Source organism: Patagioenas fasciata, chromosome 2, assembly GCF_037038585.1.
Source record: "Patagioenas fasciata isolate bPatFas1 chromosome 2, bPatFas1.hap1, whole genome shotgun sequence".
In the NCBI taxonomy this organism is placed as follows: domain Eukaryota; kingdom Metazoa; phylum Chordata; class Aves; order Columbiformes; family Columbidae; genus Patagioenas; species Patagioenas fasciata.
This window is the reverse complement of record NC_092521.1, coordinates 29,636,283-29,657,173: the sequence shown is the minus strand read 5'-3', so window position 1 is coordinate 29,657,173 and position 20,891 is coordinate 29,636,283. Positions and strand designations below refer to the sequence as shown.

The window sequence follows — 20,891 nt, the reverse complement described above, 5'->3', positions numbered from 1 at the left end:
AGGAAACCCTTCTGTCTATGGGGTGAATCTTCTTGCGGCCAATGTCAAGGTGAACGGCGAGAGGGGCCCAGGAGAGCCCGCAGCAGGGCTGGCAGCAGGGCCGGGCGGCGATGCTCAGTCCGCTTTACTTTCGGGGGCTGTGGCGGAAAGAACCCCAGAAACAAACACTTATTTCCCTGTCTTTCTTCGCCGCACAACTCCCGGCACTTGCGGAAAGGTGGCTGACAGAGCGGTAACACGTTGTCAGAGCGGTCCCTTGCGCGGTGGCACGGCAGCTGCCAGTGAATCGCTGCCCCCGGGCAGCCCCGACGGCGCTGGGGCCGAGAACCGGCACGGGGGGGCCGGGTCCGGGCTGCGCGGGCGCGGAGTGCTGCAGGCGCCTTATCGGCGCCCGAGCATCGGGGCGTCGCCGCCCGTCGCCTTCAAAGCGGGCGGCGGTGACTGCGCGGGCGCCTCTCCCGTCCTGTCCTGTCCCGTCCCATTCCGGCAGAGACCAGAGCCATGCTGCACTGGGGATACGACGAGCACAACGGTAGGGCGGCGAGGGGCGGCGGGCGGGCGACCTGGGGTGGCCGCCGTGCTCCCCGCGGGGTCGTCGGGGCGGTCGCTGTCGCGGCGGCCAGTGAAGGCCGCCCCGAGGGCAGGTCCCGCAGGTGGCTGCGGCAGCTCCCGAGCCCATAGGCAAGCTGAGTGAGCTGGAATGCTGTCGAGGCTTTGCAACGTCAGATCGAGCAGATATTTGTCTTGAAATGGTGCAAGGCTGGCTGCTGCGAGAGGTGTTTCATGCGTGCAGCGTTGCCTGCCGGAGTCGGGTGGGAGGTTGGCTCTGATTTAGAAACATTGGTGTGCCTCGTTCCCTGTAGGAATATCGTTTGCTGGTCTAGTCAACCAGTTGCGTGTACACATCAAGTATTCATTAGACGGTCATGCTGACCAGAGCTGCTCTACTGGCAGTGCCTTTCTGACTCTGGCTGTGCTCTGCTCTGTTATATGGTGGGAAATACCAGGTACTAGACTCAGTCGTTTGAATGCATAACTATGCACCTGAGAGGAGATGCTTTTGGATTTCACTTGTTTCATGGTTTCCTTAATCTTGTTGGTCTTTGAAGTCCCAAGATGTGCTCATCAGCACGCTTAAAGACTTTCTTCTGTTTTGCATTGTAAGTCATGCAAACACTGCTCCTGTGTTCAGACTGGCTCACAGGTCATGCAAGTAGAACTGAAAGTGCTTTTGCAGATTGGGAGAGTCAGCTCTGATAAAGTAGATAGAATAACTTATGTTGTCTGTTATAATACACAGATAAATAAATCACCATGATAGTAAAAGGAGAAAGCTATATATTTGCATATACTAAGGTCTATAGTAGTATGTTTTGTTTATATTATTACTTGGACTTTGGAATACTGTTTGCGCAAGTACTACCTTTCCTGCTGGTCCTTTCGTTCAATCTTTTCTGGATGGATATACTTTTCCAGAAAAACTGAGTGGTGGTGGATCACAGCAATGTTATCTTATTAGGCTTGTTATCTACAGTTGTGCAGTCTCCTCTGCCCCTCCCCTGAAGACGTAAATGGGTCTTGTTTTTCAATTTTGTTTCTCCATATGTTTTCCAAGAGTGCTGTGGACTTTACCTGCACTGTCCAGATAAGAAGCTCACTTTCCCTCCCTTATCCTATCCCTCCTCCTTTGCTATTCTCAACTTCTAGGAAGGGGAGGGCACCAGAATTTCTATCGGGGTGGCCCTGGACCTTGCTTGAGGCCCCATTTCTCCTATGAAACTCTGTTTACCGGCTGATAACGTATTTGGGGTGAAGTTTGGCTTTCTCTGTCCTCTCTTGAAGCCCCCGGCAGCGGGGGTGGATAGTTCCTCATCAGTTCATCCCCTTGTCCCCTTCCTCTCCCAAGCAGCTAATGATGAGAGGTGTGGATATCCAACACCTCACTGCTCTTCCCTAGCATCAGTTTTATTTCTCAGCTTTTTATCTTCTTATGCATTTGTTTTATTGGTTTTGCTTGTTTATTGTGTCACTGAATAGCAGATGCAGGAGATTGCTCTAGTTCTTGAAAAATGTTGTTGCTCTGCATGGTCCTGAATAGTTTCCCTGAGATCCCTAAGATTAGTTTTTGCAACTAAGGAGACAGAAATAAAGTAAAATTAATTAAGTTTGGCGCAGTCATATATTAAAGTTGATTTCATAAAGAGTTGGAAAGACATCTGCATTCAATCTGAGTTCTGCATTTGTTACTCACAGTGATAAAAGCACTGTTTGTTGTTGGTTTTTTTTTTTTTAGAACAGGCAAAAATTAATTTGCCTCTTAGCAATAATAACAACATAAATCATTACATGCGTAAACTGTCAAATATTACATATATGTGTCTGCATATGTGGTATATCTGGTACACAAAGAATTAAATGTACTTCTCTGCTTTGATGCATATATTTCTGAAATGCAAAGAGGCATTATTTTATTTTTATACAAACCTTGGTCTCTGTTTTCTTGCCACTGTTATTGCCTCACAGTTCTGATGGTGCTTCTATATGGAGGCATAATACTGAGGTCTTGAAAAGTGGCTTCAGTGTGGCATCATGTGTGCTTTTCTTCATAGAATCATAGAGTGGTTTGGGTTGAAAGGGACTTTAACCCATCATCTGGTTCCAACTCCCCTGACATGGGCAAGGACACCTTCTACTAGAAGGTACTGCTACTTAGCTATTCAAGGTTCCTGTGAAGAGGGAAATGTCCTCACCCTTCACAGAAACAGTCCCTTCAGTTAACTGGGGAACTGACTTAGTTAAAAGACAAATTGAGAATCAATTGCCTTTGCTTTACTATTTTTTTAATAAAATTTACGGACAGTGCTTACGTGTATTGTGTTGTACTGCAAACATCTCTTGGTCTAGCTACAACTTGAACACTGAGGTATTTTATAAATAAAAAGGGATATGGCTTCCTTATACTATTTATTTCTCTAAGAATAATTACATATTTTTGCTATCTGCTTTAAAAAGAAGCACTTTATTTTACCCATTATGAATTTCCTATTGTTTTTATTAGAGCTAATATTTTTGTAACCTAATATGCAACTAAATTACTTGCAAACCTAACTTTAAGCATTTTGTATATGACAAACTGGGCAATGGATTCTCTTCAGGAATAAAGAAGGATGTGATCCTGCAGAGGTCAGACCATATTAAACTAATAAACTTTTTGCATATAATAGCAAACTTTCAGAAAAAATAATCCACTTTTTCACCTATGTAGAACCACAGAATAGTTGGGGTTGGAAGGGACCTCTGAAGATCATCTAGTTGTAATCTATTTATGCAAGCACAGAGGCTCACTGCAATTCAACCAGATGCTGCGATGTCTCTGCTGGGCTTGTTTCAAGTTAATTTTGCCTTTTTAGGAAATGCATCACCTTTAACTCCAGCTGGGTACAAAAGCACTGTCTTTAGGTGCTATAGCGAGTTGCATTTCCTGACAAACTCCTACCTGCCTTCCTTATGAGATCTAGTTTGTGAACTGAATTATTTGTGCATTGCTGGTGGGTACCAGGAGTAGTGATAGTCTAATCTAAAAGTGACAGGGGTGTGCATTGCATTTGGCAACTCTGTGTCCAAAATAAAGGCATGCAATCTTCAGAGCAGATGATTATTTTTTTTTTGTCCTAAATCTTGGTTGCAACAGCTTTTTGTTTCTTTTTTTGTTTGTTAAGAACTTCTAGGTAATCTCCTCTAGCAAAAGAACGTTTTCCCATCAACAGGAGGGGATTTCATAAATTCAAAAACTGGTACATTTAATCATTTTCTTCCAGTAAATTAAAAAATGAAGGGAGGTGAATCGGTGAGTTACACTTTCTTCAGTATGTCTTACAGTACATATCTAGGAAATTAAACTGCACATTATGTTGAGATAGAGGAATATAATTCAGGTCCAAATTCAGGATAAATTTTCACCCTGGAGATCCCACTGCCTTGAATTTGGTTATATGGCATGTATCTGAGCATCTCTTTCAACTGTAATGACTTATTTTCCAACGGTAATACACAAAACTTGCTTTGGAATGGAATCCATAGTAATGAATTGAGCCACAGTTTTTGTAGAATGGTAAGAGTATGATGATTGTATTAGATTGCTGGTAGATAATCTAGTAAGGAATACCACTTGATATAACTAAGTGGTGCAAAATAAGCTGAAGCTGATTGATCTTTTCCTGTATATTTTGAAAAAATCAGATTTCTGGTAGTCTTATGTTACTGACATATGTTTAATCACCAAAGCAGAAAGATTATTTTGGTCATCTAAGCTAAGGACAAGTACAAAAGCAAGTACAATGTCTTTTTAGAACTGAAGTTTATTGTTGAATAATTAGCTAATGCCAGAATCACAACCTTGGTTCCTCTTTTTGACACATTCATATTTATGAATGCAAATCATTCATATTATTTGCTGTACAATAATTGTTGACACAGAGCAATAGGACAAAGTAGTTAAGCACATAAATGTATTTTGCCTTTTCTCGGTTTAGGAATATCCTAAGCATTAAAATTAAGTAGCAATAAGCTTTTTCTAAGCATCCTAAATAACAGCAGTTAGTTAGGTATAAATGATGGAGTAGTTCTTCAGTTAATAAAGTTGTGCATTTTGTCTCTACAAGGTGCTAGGACCTAAACACAATTAAAATTTTATCATATGCTGAACTATATGTAATTAAAATATCTAATAGCTTTGATGACCATTTGTGAAATGCGAAGAATTAAGTTTAAACAACTTTGTTTTTCAAACCAGTAGGATTTTTATCTTCTCTCTTAGAAGCAGTTCGCTTAATGAGTTTAGTTAACAAAGTTATTAACAAAGTGACTTTTTAACAAACTCAAGACTGAAGGCCTTTGCCTTTGTTCTGCCTGAGGTTTGAGTCTTAGGCTGGTCTGTACAAGCTACTCCTTCCCTCTTCCATTTTTCGGTGCCGCCCCACGGCACCCTGGGACGCTCCCCTCCCTGGTTTACTGCTGGGGCGCTTGGGCTATTTTACCACCTGTGAGTTTCTGAGCTATGTTCACTCCTTTTGAAGTCAAGGAGAGAAAACTATCTAACAACTTTTGATGTTAGGCTATTAATCACAGCGTAATACATTTTAATTCCTATTTTGTTGTCATGTTTACTTTAGTGCTAAGCCACCCAGAAAGACCCAAAACAACAGGCTGATTTTTAGTATAGGGAGTTATGAGATTTCCAGTGATGCGGATGTTACAAGGTCAGATTCTGATGCTCATATTTAAGTTTTTCTTATATCCAGTCTCTCATAGGCGATTTATTATGCTTCTTACCCACGATAAGCCCAGAGGAAAAACAAGTGCTATGCGCTTTATAATACTGGAAGATCATATGCTCTGCAAACTTTTCTCTTTTCCCTTACCCTCTTTCCCATCCTTAATCTTGTTTGCTGTCTTTACCTTATAGAACATATCCCCCAGGCAACTTATTGTTCCTATTTTTCTTCTATGGCCTCTTTTTGTGTTGTTTATCATCCAACTGTGATTCAATGGTGGCACATATATTCTTACTGAGGACTCTCTGATGTTTGGCAGATAAGAACAGACACCTCACACATCTCATCAATTAAGCTCTTACTGTTTTAGAATGACATTTCCCATTTTTCTCATATCTGTATTGTTGATTTACAGAGATAATGCTTTCCAACTGACTTTTGGCTTAGCTTGCATGAAGAGAACAAGGTTAACCCAGGATCACTAATATTGTTTAACAGCTTCTTTAGTGTTTAGTTTCTAGGAAACCCTGGTGAATGGTAGTGCAAGTCTGTGTCTGGAAGATCTGGAGGTAGTAGAAACCCAAACTTTGTGCAGGCACAACTGTCCTGAGTGTTCCTGTTCTTTGCTGATTTTGTCAGCACTATATTAGTGTGTGGGTGTGTTGTGACAGCTGGTTTGCGGGGCTGATAGGCAGGAAGGAGGTGATGTGTTGTACAGTGATGCTCAGGTCACAGACACTGTCATCAGGCCCCAAGAGAGTCCTCCTACCACTCAACCTTTTTATCTTTTTTGTCATTTCCCCATTTCATTCAGAAGATGTGTTCTCAGATCTTCTGCAGCCCATGACTAAGGTATATATATATAAAAAACCTCTTAAAGCAGAGATTTTGGATAGATAAGAGGTAATCCTTAAAGACATGAGACTTGATATTAGGCAAAAATGGCATGTCCGGAATTTATTGGGGCACAGTGCCTGTTGGATACAGGATGCTTGATTTGAATGAGCGTTTTGTTGGATATGTCTTGTGCGTAGTTGAGTATTAACTGTGAATAATTAAATATCTACCTACTGCATGTGGCCTTGCTCGAAGGCCAAATACCATTAGATACACCGTGCAAGGTAAATAAAGGTGTCCTGAGAGCTGCTGTTGCAATGTGGTGCAGTGAAAGTGGCTGACTATTTTCATCTGGGTTTTTTTGATGCACCCTTTTTGAATTTAGAAGACGCAACAGAGAACAATTCAAGCAGCGTTGTCTTTCATCATATGAAGCAGGATGCTGCCATGAATTTAGACTTCTCCTTCAATGTGTTGCAGGGCCTGCCCACTGGAAGGAAGTTTTTCCTATTGCTAATGGAGACCGTCAGTCACCCATCGACATCAAAACTGAGGAAACCAAGTATGATCCTTCTCTCCGCCCTCTAAATCCCAATTATGATCCGGCTTCTGCTAAAATCATCCTGAACAACGGGCACTCCACCAGTGTTGAGTTTGATGACACTGTCAACAAATCAGGTATGGTCCTTTCCTGTCACGCTGTGTCTTCTTCTACTGTTTCCGCAACAGTGTAGACTGCCTGGGCAGCTCTCGCTGTTGGGTACAAACTCCTCATAAACAGTAAGGCTTTGCTCCTCCACATGAGAGATTCCTTTTTTTTTCCTGTCTTTCAGTATGATACAATGTGGGAACATATTTGGACATGAGTTTGAGGTTGCATTTCTTGGAAAGTACTAGGATTCCCTTCACACAAGGATGGTTTGTTCCACCCCAGCCACCTAGAAAGCTCCAGCCCCCCTGTTTGAACAGTATTATGTATGATTTTTCAAGTGCTGCTCTCTCTCACTGCAGATGAATCCTTTGTGTCTCATTACAGGTTCATTCCAACTGAAACACTCAAGTCTCTTATCTGACTTTAGCTGCAGGTTTGGTTCTATTTTTTTCCTTTTTTTTCCAATCCATACCTGGACATGTTGTGTGAGGGAAGAGTCAATACAGAATAAATGAGATATATCCCAAGTGATCCCTTTTCTTCTCTGAAAGTTATTGTTATCCCTGTCTTTTCTAGGAGTATGTAGCTTCCTTTTTTTGCAAGCAATAATTGTTATTTAGAAGTTCTCTGGTTTAACACAGTCTTTGTAATGTTAGTGCCTTCATCTTTAAAGCTTTCTCTTGGATGGTAGGCAAGCTAGCACACCTTGCTGTGAAACTGTAGCAGTGCCGTTTCTAAGAGCAATAAAATCCTCTTGTGGTTGCGTGAGGCTTAGCTGAGGATCCAAGCCCACATCGTGCATTCACAAGGGCCAAAGCCAGAGGAGGACTAATTTGTGATCACCCTGCCCACTAGTCCTGAGGAACTATTGGCTTATAGTGGTAGCAGGGAGAGATCTAGATGGAGATAACATCATACTTTTCTTTCCCAGACAGTCTTAGTTTAATTCTCACATTTCCTGTTGATACACGCAACATCAGATGTTGCTTGAAACTCATCCGCTGACCATAAGTGACATGGTCTGACCTCGTGTGTCTCAGATGCCATGGGACTTCCCAGAATTAATCTCTGCTTCAAGCCTAGTAGGTGTGGGTGGACGAAAGCACATCTCTTAGAAAAACAGACAATTTTGATTTCAAAATTTCCAGCAATGACAAACCTACCACAGCCCTTGGTAAGTGGTTCTAGTTGTTAATTACACTCACAATTAAAAAGAATCAAAATCACACATTATTTCTGGTGTGAATTAGAACAAGTCAGCCTTTAAACTCCTTTTCTTTTTTTAAAAAAAAAAGCAATAAACATGAATATGAATATACCGAGAACCTCTTCCACTTTCTAACTCCATCCATGAAGTGACAGAGCCTGAACACAGTACTTATTTCTGCAGGCTTACACCGGTACCAAAGCAATGGTAATGCAATCCTCTTCTTACTTCATTCCTCAGGCTTGATCTCCAAGGATATAGTTCATGTTGTGGCAAAGCACTGGCAGGTGTTGATTAGATAATTAACAAATGTAATCCCCAGTCTCCTTCAGGAGACTCCATATCTTATTTGTGTGGACTAGATTCTTCAGTTCACATATATGGCTTTACATTTTCACCATTATTATGCCTTACTTATCAAAGAATTCAAGTCCCCTATCTGTTAACTGAGTTATTCACTATTTTCCCTAATATTTGTCACTGACAAACTTTATTAGTAATGCTTTTGTTTTCTTTCAGGTCATTGATCAAAAAATACTGAATTTCCTAGGGCCAAAATTTGGCCTCTGGGGCACCCTTGTGAAGTAAGCACTCTTGGCATACGGTGGTTTTATGAAAAAAAAAAAAAGTGGTACTAAATACATTAGCATCTTTTAATACTTTATTAACTGACTTTCATATGAACTATTTCTTCACTTTGGCCAGAACTGGAACTTGACTGTCAAGTCTATAACTGTTTGTGTAATTCTGTTTATTCTCTTTGTTACCACATTATCTCCATTCTCTGAAATTGGTCTGTTGATACTTCAGAGGCCTCTTCTTCCAGCTCTCTTCAACCTTTGAGATACTGATATTTGCCTTAAATAGCTTCTGACTAACCTCTTCCCTAATTACTGTTGGAATGGAAGGGTTTTACCATCACCGTATGATGTGATGCAAATACATCATCAGGCTATTTTCCACATTTTTCAGCAGAGGTATTTCATTGAATGCTGATGCATTTCTACATAATTGTCTTCCCGCAGCCAGTTAGAACATCAGTCATTACACATTTCTAGGATCATTTGTCTCCACGTTTTCACATCTTGAAAGAAGGAATTTGTTTGAGGAGTGCCATTTCCCCATCCCCTTTGTTGACTAGGTTTATAGGCTCTGTAAAAGCATGTTTTAGAGCTGGAACTTTTAAGGAGGTCAGATATTCTTCCCCACAGATAAACACTTCCAGTTCCTTTTCATTAGCCTGGCTGCTTCTGTTAGCAGACAGGCAACTTAAGTAATTCTTCTTTTATCCTTATTTGGTAGTACTTTGTTCCTAAAAACGTTCAGATTTTGCACTAAATCTAGAAGAGAGAAAAAATTTACCATTGTCCTCCCAAATGCTCTTAATTCAAAAGCCAGCTGGTTAAAACTCCCATACTTTCCTCTTAAAATCTCTATAATGAACCAGTAAACCAGCCCAGTCTAATTCCCAAACTCTCAGAGGAGATATGGAGCCAGGAAAGTGGGGTTATTTGTTTTGTGGTGAATAAGGAATCTTTCTGAATTCAGGCTTCTGTGCAGAGATGTTTTGGATCCAACTCTGATTAGCAAAATATGAGCACTTGCAGAAGCAAAACAATAAAAAGCCCATCCATATATGTGTTAAGTCAAAATAAATGGCTAATTAAGTGTAAGTAATATCGCAATTGTACGATGTATATGTAGTGTTGGCTTCATTTTATTTATGTTAGTATATGCCCCCTTTTCTCAGACCTTATGTAACTGGATCTAGTTGCAAATGAAGGAAAGAGCCTTGAAAATTTTTTAAGCTCCAACAACTTTCCTCCAAATTTCAAAGAGAAGAAATTCTGTTCACATTATGTTTTACTGATCCTACCCTTTATTCATAAAACCTGTATTCTAAGCTAAGTTTCTTAGTGAATCCTTTATATAATTCAAGAGAGGAAACCACTTGCAAGATAGAAATGTTTTCCCATCTTCTGAGAAATATCCAGCCCATAGCAAGACAAACCTGCTGATAACAACAAACTCTTTAGTGGGCTATAATCCACTAATCTACACACAAATGCAGTTTTGAAAGTCAGATCCTGGACAAGTGGGGGTTTCTGCAGTACTTCAAAGAAATGGGAAGCCGTCTGAGACCACGTTTGAGAAGGAGGGGACTGCCCGAAGGCTGAAGTCTGGTGTGGGTTTAGAAGATGTGGGTTGGGGCTCCCGTTCCTGCGGTGAAGCCTTGTCCTCTGCTTGGGTTTCAGTGCTGACCGGGGGGCCGCTCAGCGGGACCTACAGGCTGCGCCAGATCCACTTCCACTGGGGGTCCAACGACGAGGCCGGCTCGGAGCACACGGTGGATGGGATGAAGTACGCGGCGGAGGTAAGGCTTTGCCTCTGAGCTTGTGACTCCTTTTCTGTTGTGAGAATCATGTTGCCCCTCCTCTTCCCGCTCTTTGTTCTCCCCCCATTTTGCTGAAAGACAGGCGGTCTTCCTGAATGTATTTGAAAGCTTTGGAGAGGATTAAAAAAAAAGAGTACAGAAGACAAGAGCATGATAAGAGCAAGATTTAATGTTCAAGAGTTACCTTAAACTTTGTCTTTCACTGTCTCTTCCTTGGAGAATATTTTCAAAGTCAGCTTCAGTTACAAACCACAGAATTACTTGATTTGGGGCCTGCGCAGTGTAAAATTTATGCAAGACTTAGGAGAGTTGCATCTTGCGGTGCGCTTAGCGATGTGATGGTTATGAACTGCACCTGAACACCAGTGGGGTGCCTGCTGGAGGTGCAGCGTTTCGGTGGAGGCAGCGCGCCCCAGGGACAGGAGCAGCCTCTGCTCGGGCAAGGAGAGTCCACTCCTGCTCTGTCTCCTCTGCTGCGTTTGAGTAGTCTGGAGCAAAACGTATTCCGTGTCTGATTCCTCTTTGCAAACAGAAGTAACATGGAGTGTTTTGATGAGACTGAGGTCTTTAGCAACAAAGAATTCAGACAGGGAAGAGTTTTCTGGGGTTAAAAATAAGTAAAAAATATGAAACTAAATGGTAATGGACAAATAAAAGACATAATGCTAAAGAAGAAAAAAAATTAAATGTATGCACAGTGGTGTGATCAGATTTTACTGAAATGCTATAAGAGATAATGGTCAGAAAAAAAATCAGTTTTCTAAAACTAATGGGGAAAAGTGACATTTGCAGTGTTTAAAGGCTTATGTTTTCCACAGGAACCAGGTGAGATGGAATATAAAGAATTAATAGAGGTGCTTTAAAACCATTAAGTACCAAAACAAAATTTCTAGCTGAGAAAATATATATATCTTTCCCATCTAAGAAACCAAATGGAAGGAGAAAATATCTCAGAATTTCTAGCCAGTCTAAAAACCTTTCCGTTACCCGTTGGTTGGGTAACCCTCCACAAGAAGCTCTCTAGATGGCACTTTGGCTTGGGGATAAGAAACCCAGTATTAAGATCAAATCTTCTGAGCACTGTTCACAAAAAAGAAAATACCTCAGAAGGAGACATGAAGATGGTTTCAGTGCTCACCTTTATAAGGAAGATTTCAAGAAAAAGCATCAACCAAGTCGAAGAAGGAATTAGTGTATAGGTAAAGAAGACTGCAAGGTTCGGCTCCCTAATTCCACCAGGAAGCAGAAGGGATCCATGGCTCCATTATTTATGACAACGTATGGTCTGATCAAGGTCTCTTCACAAGCTGCAGTGACAGAGCGGTGGTAAGACGGGATATATTCCTTAAAGAGAAGTCACAAGCCATTGAGAATGGGGCTGTACCCAAAAGTGTTCCACAGCTCTGTTTTGGGGTTTTGGTTTTGGGGGTGGCAGTTTGGTTTGGGTGAGGGTGGCAAAGCTATCAGGGAGGGGGTGTAGGCTTTATTTAGCTGTGGGAATTTTGCCTTTTGTTCTTTGTTGTTTTCTTTTAAATGCACAATAAAAGTAAATTCTGACTGAGAGTATCTGTTTCCTTTTTGTGTATGTAAAAAATGTAATAGTTTAAAAGTTGTTCGATGTAGCTTTTGTGAACTTGTGATAGTGAGTGGTGCAGGTGCTTTGAGCTTCACTATACTAATGCATCCAAGAATGATTTAGTGAACTGTGTTCTCCTCCTAGTTTAATTTATGATATTTTTAGCAACTTTCCTTCAAGGATCTGTGAAGCTGTGAGCCAGCATGTGTTTCATCGTGAGCATACATGTATTATTATTATTGATTTCAGGGGGTTTCCTTACCTGCTGGAAGTAATGTTTCAGCACTTTTGAGTCCCAAGTGCTTAACAAACATTAATTATACCCAATAACAGCAAGTAACAGCTCTGTTTTACAAATATGCAAAACTAAAACTCATAGAGTTTAGGCAGGGATTGAGATTTAGAGTAAAAATCTTCATACTCCTAGATCCCTATTTCAGCCATGCAGCTGTGTTGCTTCCCTTAGAAATAATTTAAAGCAAGTTCCAGCTTTCACAAATTGCTCTTACTTTAGAGGTCTTAAAGTGCTGCATTCCAAAAGTGAGCCTTTTTTTTTAAATTTTTTTCCCCCAGGGATTCATCTAATTTTAAGTCATTCATCTAATTTTAAGTCATTCGGTGGAGCTGCTTTTCAGCACTCCTAAAGTTCAAAGTCTGACAAGATGGTCACCAATTTTAGAAAAGCCAGTGCTATGCCCTGTTTCCGACCTTCTCTTTATTTTATTTTTTTAAACTATGTGTAGTAAGATTAACTAATCCACTGAGAATTTATGGGAGTAATTAATGTTTGTGAAGTACTTAAGCGCTGTGTGAGTGTTTGTGCTCTCTGCCACTCAGCAGTCAGAGCATTGCTGAAGGCTGGGATGTCCTGGTGCTTCCCAGGATCCAGGAGCTCCTGCTGCAGAACATGACCAGGACTTAAAAAACCTGGTTTAGCAGGAGTGGCTGAGGTGGGGTGGGGGTAGACATGATGGGGTTTTTCTTTCCCCACCTGGCTAAGTGGTGTTTTTAAGCTGCTTAGCAATTGCCACAGGACAGTTCCAGAATAGTGCATGTTGGAGATATACTGCATGTTACTGAGATAACCAAGCTGTTTGTGAGTGCCTAACTACTGGTAATCACAGAAAGAGACTTTTGGAAAGTATCAAAAATGAAATCTTGATGCTCAGCTTAAACTAAACAAGGGAAAAGGGGTCAGTGCAAGTTTAATGTGTGTTCCTCTGCTTGTTTTCTAGCTATTTATGTGGCTGATTAATGTTACTGAAAGCTTGATTAAGGAAAAAGAGGAGCAAAACACTAATGACATCCTCGTGATTTACAGTCAGTTTTTAAAATCAGCTGTACTAAAAATGGATTTAAAAGCTGTAGTTGTATAACCATGGGATATCTTGTCTTAGCTTCTCTGTTCAAAATCTGGGGACCTAACAGCAGTTTGCCAGGCACTGGGGTGTGCTGATTCCTGCTAAATTTTGAATAATCCCAGCCACTGGAAATGCTTTTGCCATTTGTGTGAACTACATATTTACCAATTTCATTAAGTATTTGCATTTAGAAAACTGGATGGCTCCTGATACAAAAGAGCGAAGTAGAGTATGCAAACCAGTATAGTTGTAGTTTTAATTTGTGACTATTTGAGTTCAGCGGGAGTTGATGCTGTCTGTGTCTCTTGCTTTTCAGCTTCATGTGGTCCATTGGAACGCAGAGAAGTATTCCAGTTTTGTCGAGGCAGCTCGTCAGTCAGATGGATTAGCAGTCATGGCTGTATTTCTGAAGGTAAGAATAGAATGCCCCAACCCGCCTCCTAAATCTGCGTTATGAGCCCAGAGGGATAATGGTGATGGTTGGTGTAATTATCACTAAAGACATACTTGTACAAATGGGCATTAAATTATACTGTTTCCTTCATACTGTTTACTTGCCAATACAGAAAGCTGTGCTTCCTGAAGATTAAAAATATAAGATTAATACGTTTTCAAGACAGTGAGACTCTTCAGTTTGGTTAGTCTGCACTCCCTTACAACGTAAGATGTGGAACTTAATTCAGCTGCTCATATATGGATCCCAGTAACTTGTACATGACTAACAGGTTTCTTTAGGAGTGCAATCTGATTTGATTTGAACATTTCTTTAACCATTTGTTTCTGAGCTGGTAGTTTCTTCTGAAAAATAGTAATAAAAAACACCCCAAAACCAGAAACTGGAGAATTTCCTTATAGTTGTTATATACCTCTTTGCCTTCTGTATCCATCCTAAGATTAAATTAAACTTTTGCAATGGCCTCATTGACTTCTGCATGAAGAAGCAGATGGAGAGTTCACACAACCCTTGACAAAGCATAGAGCTTTGATCAAACCCGTGGTTTCAGCCTGGCTGCCACAGCTTCCAGAGCACAGCCAGTACTGGCGCAGTCAGGGAGCCCTTTCAAACAACTTCAGTAATTCTGTCTTTCCAGTTTACGTTGTAATGATTCAAGGAAAGTTTCACTGGATTTCTTAGCACACAAACTCTCCTTGGGATACATTGGAATGAAGTTTCCACTGTTTTGAGCAATTCAAATTTCAGATGTAAGCCTGCAACTTTTAATATCCTGCGTATAAAATATGAAAAATGAATTACTTTTATTCCCCTGCAGTGTAAAGTTTGTGGGTCTGTTGTAGCTGAAATAATTACTATGAGCAGGCAGAATAAATACTGCCAGTGAGGGAGTGCATCTTCTTTACGACCAGTACTATTTCTAAGCACCAGCTAGTCACAGGCTTATACTCACAAAATCGATCAGATCTTACAGTCAGTTAAGTAAAGTTGTATAAAACAGTTTCGTTATGCATTTGCTTTTTGATTATTTATTTTTGCTATTTTTCTCTGGAGCTCAAGTATTTCTTTTTTCTCTGGTCTTAATAGATTGGTGAATGCAACCCTCAGCTGAAGAAGATCACTGACCGCTTGGACACCATCAGAATCAAGGTGAACAAATGCTTCTATAAGAATACTAGTATTGGTGGTTGCTTTGTTGTTTTGGTCTTTTTTGGTAACCTGGCTGCTACTCCCTTCACCTTCATGTTCCCTAGTTCCATAGCTATCCATATCTAACAGATTTGGGAGAGTTTAGCAGTATTCTTGTAAGGTTAAGTTGAAAACTAAGCAGACAAATAGTATTTTTTATACAGTAAGGGGTCAGAGGAAAAGGCTAATTCCTCACAGAACCTAGTCTCTGACCAATCTGTTGCTATGAGAATAGTAACAAGGGAAGAACATACACTATGGAAAGTTGTGAAAAAGGTGAGGGAAAAGTTTCCTCTTCTGTTTTGTTGAGTACAGGTACAGGGTGAGAAATAACTTATTGTTTTTGTGAGAGAAATCAGCCAGACTCACGAAATCATGTTTCATACAGGCACCTGTGGCCTGGTAGACAGAACAGGGAGAAGTGGGCCTGGAAAGAATGACCGTGGAGGGGGAGCAGGTGGCAGGAACCTGTGGGGTCGCTCTGCCAGTCCCACAGAGACCACGTTGAAAGTCCAGCATCTTCTCATGTCTCCCTCCAATTCCTATCTTGTGGTCATTTGTACCTACAGGATCCTGTGTTAACATGGTGTCTTTGCTGGCATCCTGCTGGCCAAGGACAGCAGCAGCAAAGCTGTCGCAGAAGTGACACCTCACCAGGAGGGCACTGGCTCGCTGCTGCCGTCGCCCAGGACACTGACAGCCTATCCAATGGTGGAACAAACTCTACCTCCTTTGGCATGATTTATCTTGGCCTCTTGCTTTTAAACAATATTGCCCTGTTTTTCCTTTTTATTTTTTCCAGGGTAAACGAGCACTCTTCACAAACTTCGATCCCAGCTGCCTGCTTCCCAAGTCCCTGGACTACTGGACTTACTTTGGCTCTCTGACTGTTCCACCTCTTCTTGAGAGTGTCATCTGGATTGTCCTGAGAGAGCCCATAAATGTTTGTTCTGAGCAGGTAATTTTGATTTTTCACTGCTATAGAAATGTTGCTTTTGTAAGACTTGAAATTGTAAATGCCACACAAAAATATATATTTTTGCAGACTTTGGCATTACATACCTTATCAAATTGTCAAAGGACAAAATATGTCCATCATATTTTTCCTGACTTCTAGTTGCCCTTCTGTGTCTAACAGCTATTTATTATCCATTTTTTAAAAAGAATCTGCATACTCTAAAAATTAACAATCAAAACTAACCCACAAGGAACTTAGTGGAAAAAAACATGGTTCTGGTAAGACTTAGAAATCCTGGAATTCCATTCAATTTGATTATTTGCAGATCTTGCTCAAAGCTCTTCACTGGCATTTTTATTTGGCAGATCAACAGTAAATTTCTTCTTGCATTCCGAATATGTAAAACTTGGTGAATTTACAAAAATAATGAAAAGCAAACACAACTGTAATAAATTGGGTTTTATGTTAAGCTATCATAGGAAAAATGTGATACCGCATGCGAGTCTGTGTACATTTCTTGTTAAATTAAGCTTCATGTTGCAACAGTGACACCCAGTGGGCTGATCATCTCAGGTATGAAGAGTTTTTCCCACTGAAAACACTGAAATTATGTCAGATTATAGCTTCTAATACTGGACGTTGATAAGTACATCACCTGCAATATGTTACAAATATTCTGGGCACACTGTAAACCTTGAGATTTTCGTACCACAGCATTTGTCTCATTCTTGGTTAATATTACAAAGACCTCAGAAAATTCATTACCCTAGGCCACGTACTCAGCAGAAACAGTGACTTTGTGCAAAATGTTAAGACTCTTCGCTGAATAGGATGCTTTTTAGTCAGGAGACCTCAAATTCTGATTGTAACTGATCTGAAGTAATGCATTTGCTCAGTGCGTGCATTTGTCTCATCTGTGTCTCTTCCCCGCTCCCCTCAGTCTGGCTTTGTAAGACTCGCTGCAATGCATAGGGGTCTAGGATTGAAACTTTGTGTTAAGATATCAACTTTAGGCCTAAAGACAAGCCATTTTTCAGGTTAAAATGTTCTTATTTGGGCTAATCTATAACTGATACGTTCTAAAATGTGAAATAGTATGTGGAAATACCTATGTGTAATGGGTTTAGAGGACATGGTGTTGGAAACAACGTAAAATACAGTGATGCTTTGCTAGTGATTTTTCACAGACTGTATCTGTATCTTATATTTTAAAGTATAAATATGCTATATTCTTATAAATATAAATATGAACTTGCATATAGCTAAAAGTATTTGTTCCCAGTAATGTCCACCATTCTGACTGATCAGTCATCACCATGACTGATGCCATTTTGCCATTTAGTTTTATTCCTCAAGTTTTATTTCAGGTCTTTCAAGTTTATTACCTACTTTTTGGTGCACTTTTTTAGGTTGAAAGAAATTAAAAATAAATGTAACATTTTTAGAAAATCACAAGTAGCCTGAATTACAAATGTTAACTTTAGAATGGAGTGAAGTAAGACAATATTGACTTTTTTTGCTCTTAATGCAATTGAGGTGCAGTGTGCCATAAACTAAATGCTCTATTATAATGGAATGATTTTTGTGCTGTCCTTTGATAACCTAGAAGGGAAGTAGAGTGGTATATAGAAATAGTCAATATGGGAAATAATAGAAATTAGACAAAATACTAAACTTCAGGTCAGGAATCAGACTCAGATTTCCTGAAATTGGCACATGAAGCCTTGATCTTGGTTTCTGCTGAGATCAACTTAAGCAGAAAAGCTTATGCTGAGGTATGAATAACTGTTTGTTCTGTGTCTTCAGAAGGGAAAAATTTGGAGTATGTGTTTAATATATGAGAAGTGCTAATTACAGAAGCTTTCTATAGTGCCACACCAACTATTCCATGTTAATTATGAGTATGCTCTTTGCACAAGAAGATGTACACAAGTGCACATAAGAAATCTAATTTTTGGCACAAAACATTCCAGAAACTCCAAACTATAAAATCAAATTTAAAAATATAAAAAATCCTGGGTTAGATCAGGTTATGGAAGACAAAGTGTGAATATAGGAAACAAATAATACCTATGCACAATTTCATTCTGACACGTATTTTGGAAGATTTTCTTGATAGTCATCATTCTTCATTTGCAAGGACAGGAATGGTGAATTTGCCATTCCCTATATGCCATAGAAAAACACAGTTCCATTCTTCCAAGTGGAAAAAAAGGTAGACAAGTATCCGTAATATTTACCATATGCCTTCTCATTAGTGAGGTTTTTCTGTTGAACCTTGTGTCTCTCTCGATTGCAGTTGGCCAAATTCCGCAGCCTCCTGAGCACCGCTGAGGATGAGGTCGCCTGCTGCTTGCTGAGAAACTACCGGCCTCCCCAGCCTTTGAAGGGACGACAAGTCAGAAGGAATTAAAGGAGTAAAGCCAGCATAGTCTCCCTCTGAAACCAAAGGCTGAATTAATTTTAATAGTTAATATACTTTGTGATTTATTTTTTTTTTTTGGTAAGCTGTTTTAACGAATAAGTGTTGTTTTGTTACTGGTTACCATGCAGTCATTTCTCACAGACAAAAACATCCCAAGTTGTTGCAGGTTCATTGATGTTAACAGGTCTGACTGTGTTTGAGTGTGTTGGTTTGGGAGCACAGAGACGTTGGTATCGCACACATGGAGCGCACTGCTAATTGTAAGGGCCAGAATTTGCCACCAAATTGCTGAATAGGATTCCTGATACTAATGGCAGTAAAGGTTGTTCTGAGACTGTTGCTCTGGTATCTAACATAACATTTATCTTCTAGAAAAGACTTTACACTGTAATTCTTGAGAAAAAGATATTTCAAGGCTGATAAAATTTAATTGCTGACTTTTGCAGTACCATGCTTACCTTCCTACAAAAAGCAGTAATGACTAACAGCATTTAAGTAAAACAGATATTTGTGTGATCCTATAATTCTGACTGCTTCATAGCAGTCATGATGTACTGATTGATTTTCTTTTAGAAAGAAAACAGTGAGGATTTTGTATATTGCAGGATCATGTCAGGTGGTTTAGGTATTCCTGAATTCCACCACAAATAGTGACGAAATTGTCCTGAAACCTGAAAACCACAAGGTGGAAGGGCACAGAGGGAACTGTTCCTATATCCACTCTGCTGCATTTGAAGAACAAGAAGGGACTGTAACACTATATCCATGTAGCATCAGATTTGTACCACTTAGAATCAAGAGGCAGGGGCTCCAGGCTGTTTCGTACGAGGCAGTTTGCACACTGCAGTACAAAACACATGCTGAATACCTCACATCATGCAGTGGAGCACAGCACTTTTCAGATATGTCATGTCTTCTAGGTGCTGGCTGATGTTCTGCTGGCATAGTTGAACTTGGGTGATTGCACAGATATTCCAAGACCAAAAACAGTAGTTAGAGCAAGCCAAAGAAATCAGAGTCAGGTCAATATCTAATAAAAGATCAGCCCTCAATAGCCATGTGTTGAAATGTCTGTCTTTATGAATTGACTTGAGCCTGTGTCTCTCTCAGGAGCTTTTGTTATTTGAATATAATTGTTTGCTTTATGCCAAATTTATTTTTATTATTTTTAATGAACACTCCATAGGATATAGCTTAGTATAGGATTAGATTTACTCTTAAACTGTGAGAGCTACATCGTAGAAATCAGTGCTACCAGAAAGAGACAGCTAGAGGTTTCACGGGAAGCAACTACCACCAGTCTCTGTAGTACTTCTGACCAACTCGTCTTCCATGGCTGCTCTCCATGACTTTGTTTGTTTGTTTTTTTCTTTAGTAGGTTTTGTAGACTGTGCCTTTTACCTCAACAGGTCTTTTGATCTTAGATAGACAAATATGAGAGAAATCACAATCAGGATTGACTTTATATACCTTTTTTATAACTGAATAAATTAGACATAGCGACATAGATATTTTAGCTTAGTTTAAGGTAGGTGGATTTTGTTTTCTCCTCCCCAGAATATAGCTACTATTGCTGCAAGGCCTCACAATGCCTTCTGAAGGAAAGGACACAAATAGACCATGGGAGAAATAAAAGGCATTTGTCAGCAGCAGCAGGTACAAGTATTAACCAAAAGGGAAAAATCTGCAGACACTTTTTGTTTTCTGGCAGAGGGAGAAGAATGCAACTGAAAAGACCTCAGGCTGGTTCTTTCTGAATGAGGATGACTGGAAAGTGTGCATGGAGAGGAACAGGAGTGTGTTGCATGTTTTCACACCCTTTTTTAGACTTAGTGTTGGATCTGATTTGTTTCCGTGTCACATGAGTAGCTGGAGAACATGAACAAAATGTTTACAAATTGCAGGAAGGTTATAAAGTTTGTTTGCCTCAGAAGATAAAGTGTTAAGGCTACTGATTCATAGCACAAATAAATGTTTTACATGTTGTTTACATATTGAAAACAGTGGAGTTGATCCAGTGTTTTCATATTTATAAGGATTTTATTAAAATAAAAAATGGATTTTATGAATATGTCTTGTATTTTCTGTTGAAGACACTAAAGTTTTATAGAGAAGGCTGCAGCTTTGTAACTAGCACCTGCAGCTCTATTTTTGGAAAAAAATGTCACCCTCATTTGAAGTCTGTCTTTGGGCAGTATGGTATTGGGTATCTTCTTTTTATGCTCCAAGTAAAATGTCTTTGGCAGTGGTAAGACATGCAATCAATTGTACATGAAGGTTCTGATAGCACTTTTTCAAACTATTGACAATTTTTATAGCATTATGCAAGTAAGTTTTAGAAAAATACATCATTCACAGTAATTCCCCTAATGGGGAGATGCTGTGTTCATGTTAGATTGACCTAGCATGGTACTGAAAGCTAGTGGTGGCATCTGAAAGCAGCTCCATGGAGAAGAATCTAGGGGTTCTGGCTGATGGCAAGTTGAACATGAGCCAACAGTGTGCCCTGGCAGCCAAGAGGGCAACCATGTTCTGGGTGCATCCAGCACAGCATTGCCAGATGGG

At 40.0% G+C, this 20,891-nt stretch overlaps 1 protein-coding gene across 3 annotated transcripts; it reads left to right on the top strand.

Annotated features, from left to right (window-relative positions):
• Positions 1-398: 398 nt before the first annotated feature.
• Positions 399-20,395, top strand: LOC136097583 (carbonic anhydrase 13-like). 3 transcript variants are annotated; one of them, XM_071803970.1, is made up of 9 exons: positions 399-532; positions 6,591-6,788; positions 7,147-7,195; positions 7,911-7,936; positions 10,225-10,343; positions 13,618-13,713; positions 14,842-14,904; positions 15,746-15,901; positions 18,201-20,395. In XM_071803970.1, the coding sequence occupies exons 1-9, from the start codon at positions 502-504 to the stop codon at positions 18,312-18,314; spliced, it is 852 nt and encodes a 283-aa protein (XP_071660071.1). In that variant the 5' UTR covers positions 399-501; the 3' UTR covers positions 18,315-20,395. The 3 variants fall into 3 exon arrangements, with proteins under 3 accessions (XP_071660071.1, XP_065686163.1, XP_071660070.1); XM_065830091.2 differs by lacking the exons at positions 7,147-7,195; positions 7,911-7,936; XM_071803969.1 differs by lacking the exons at positions 399-532; positions 6,591-6,788; positions 7,147-7,195 and adding an exon at positions 8,489-8,553 and having other exon boundaries at positions 7,281-8,176.
• The last annotated feature ends 496 nt before the right edge of the window (positions 20,396-20,891 follow it).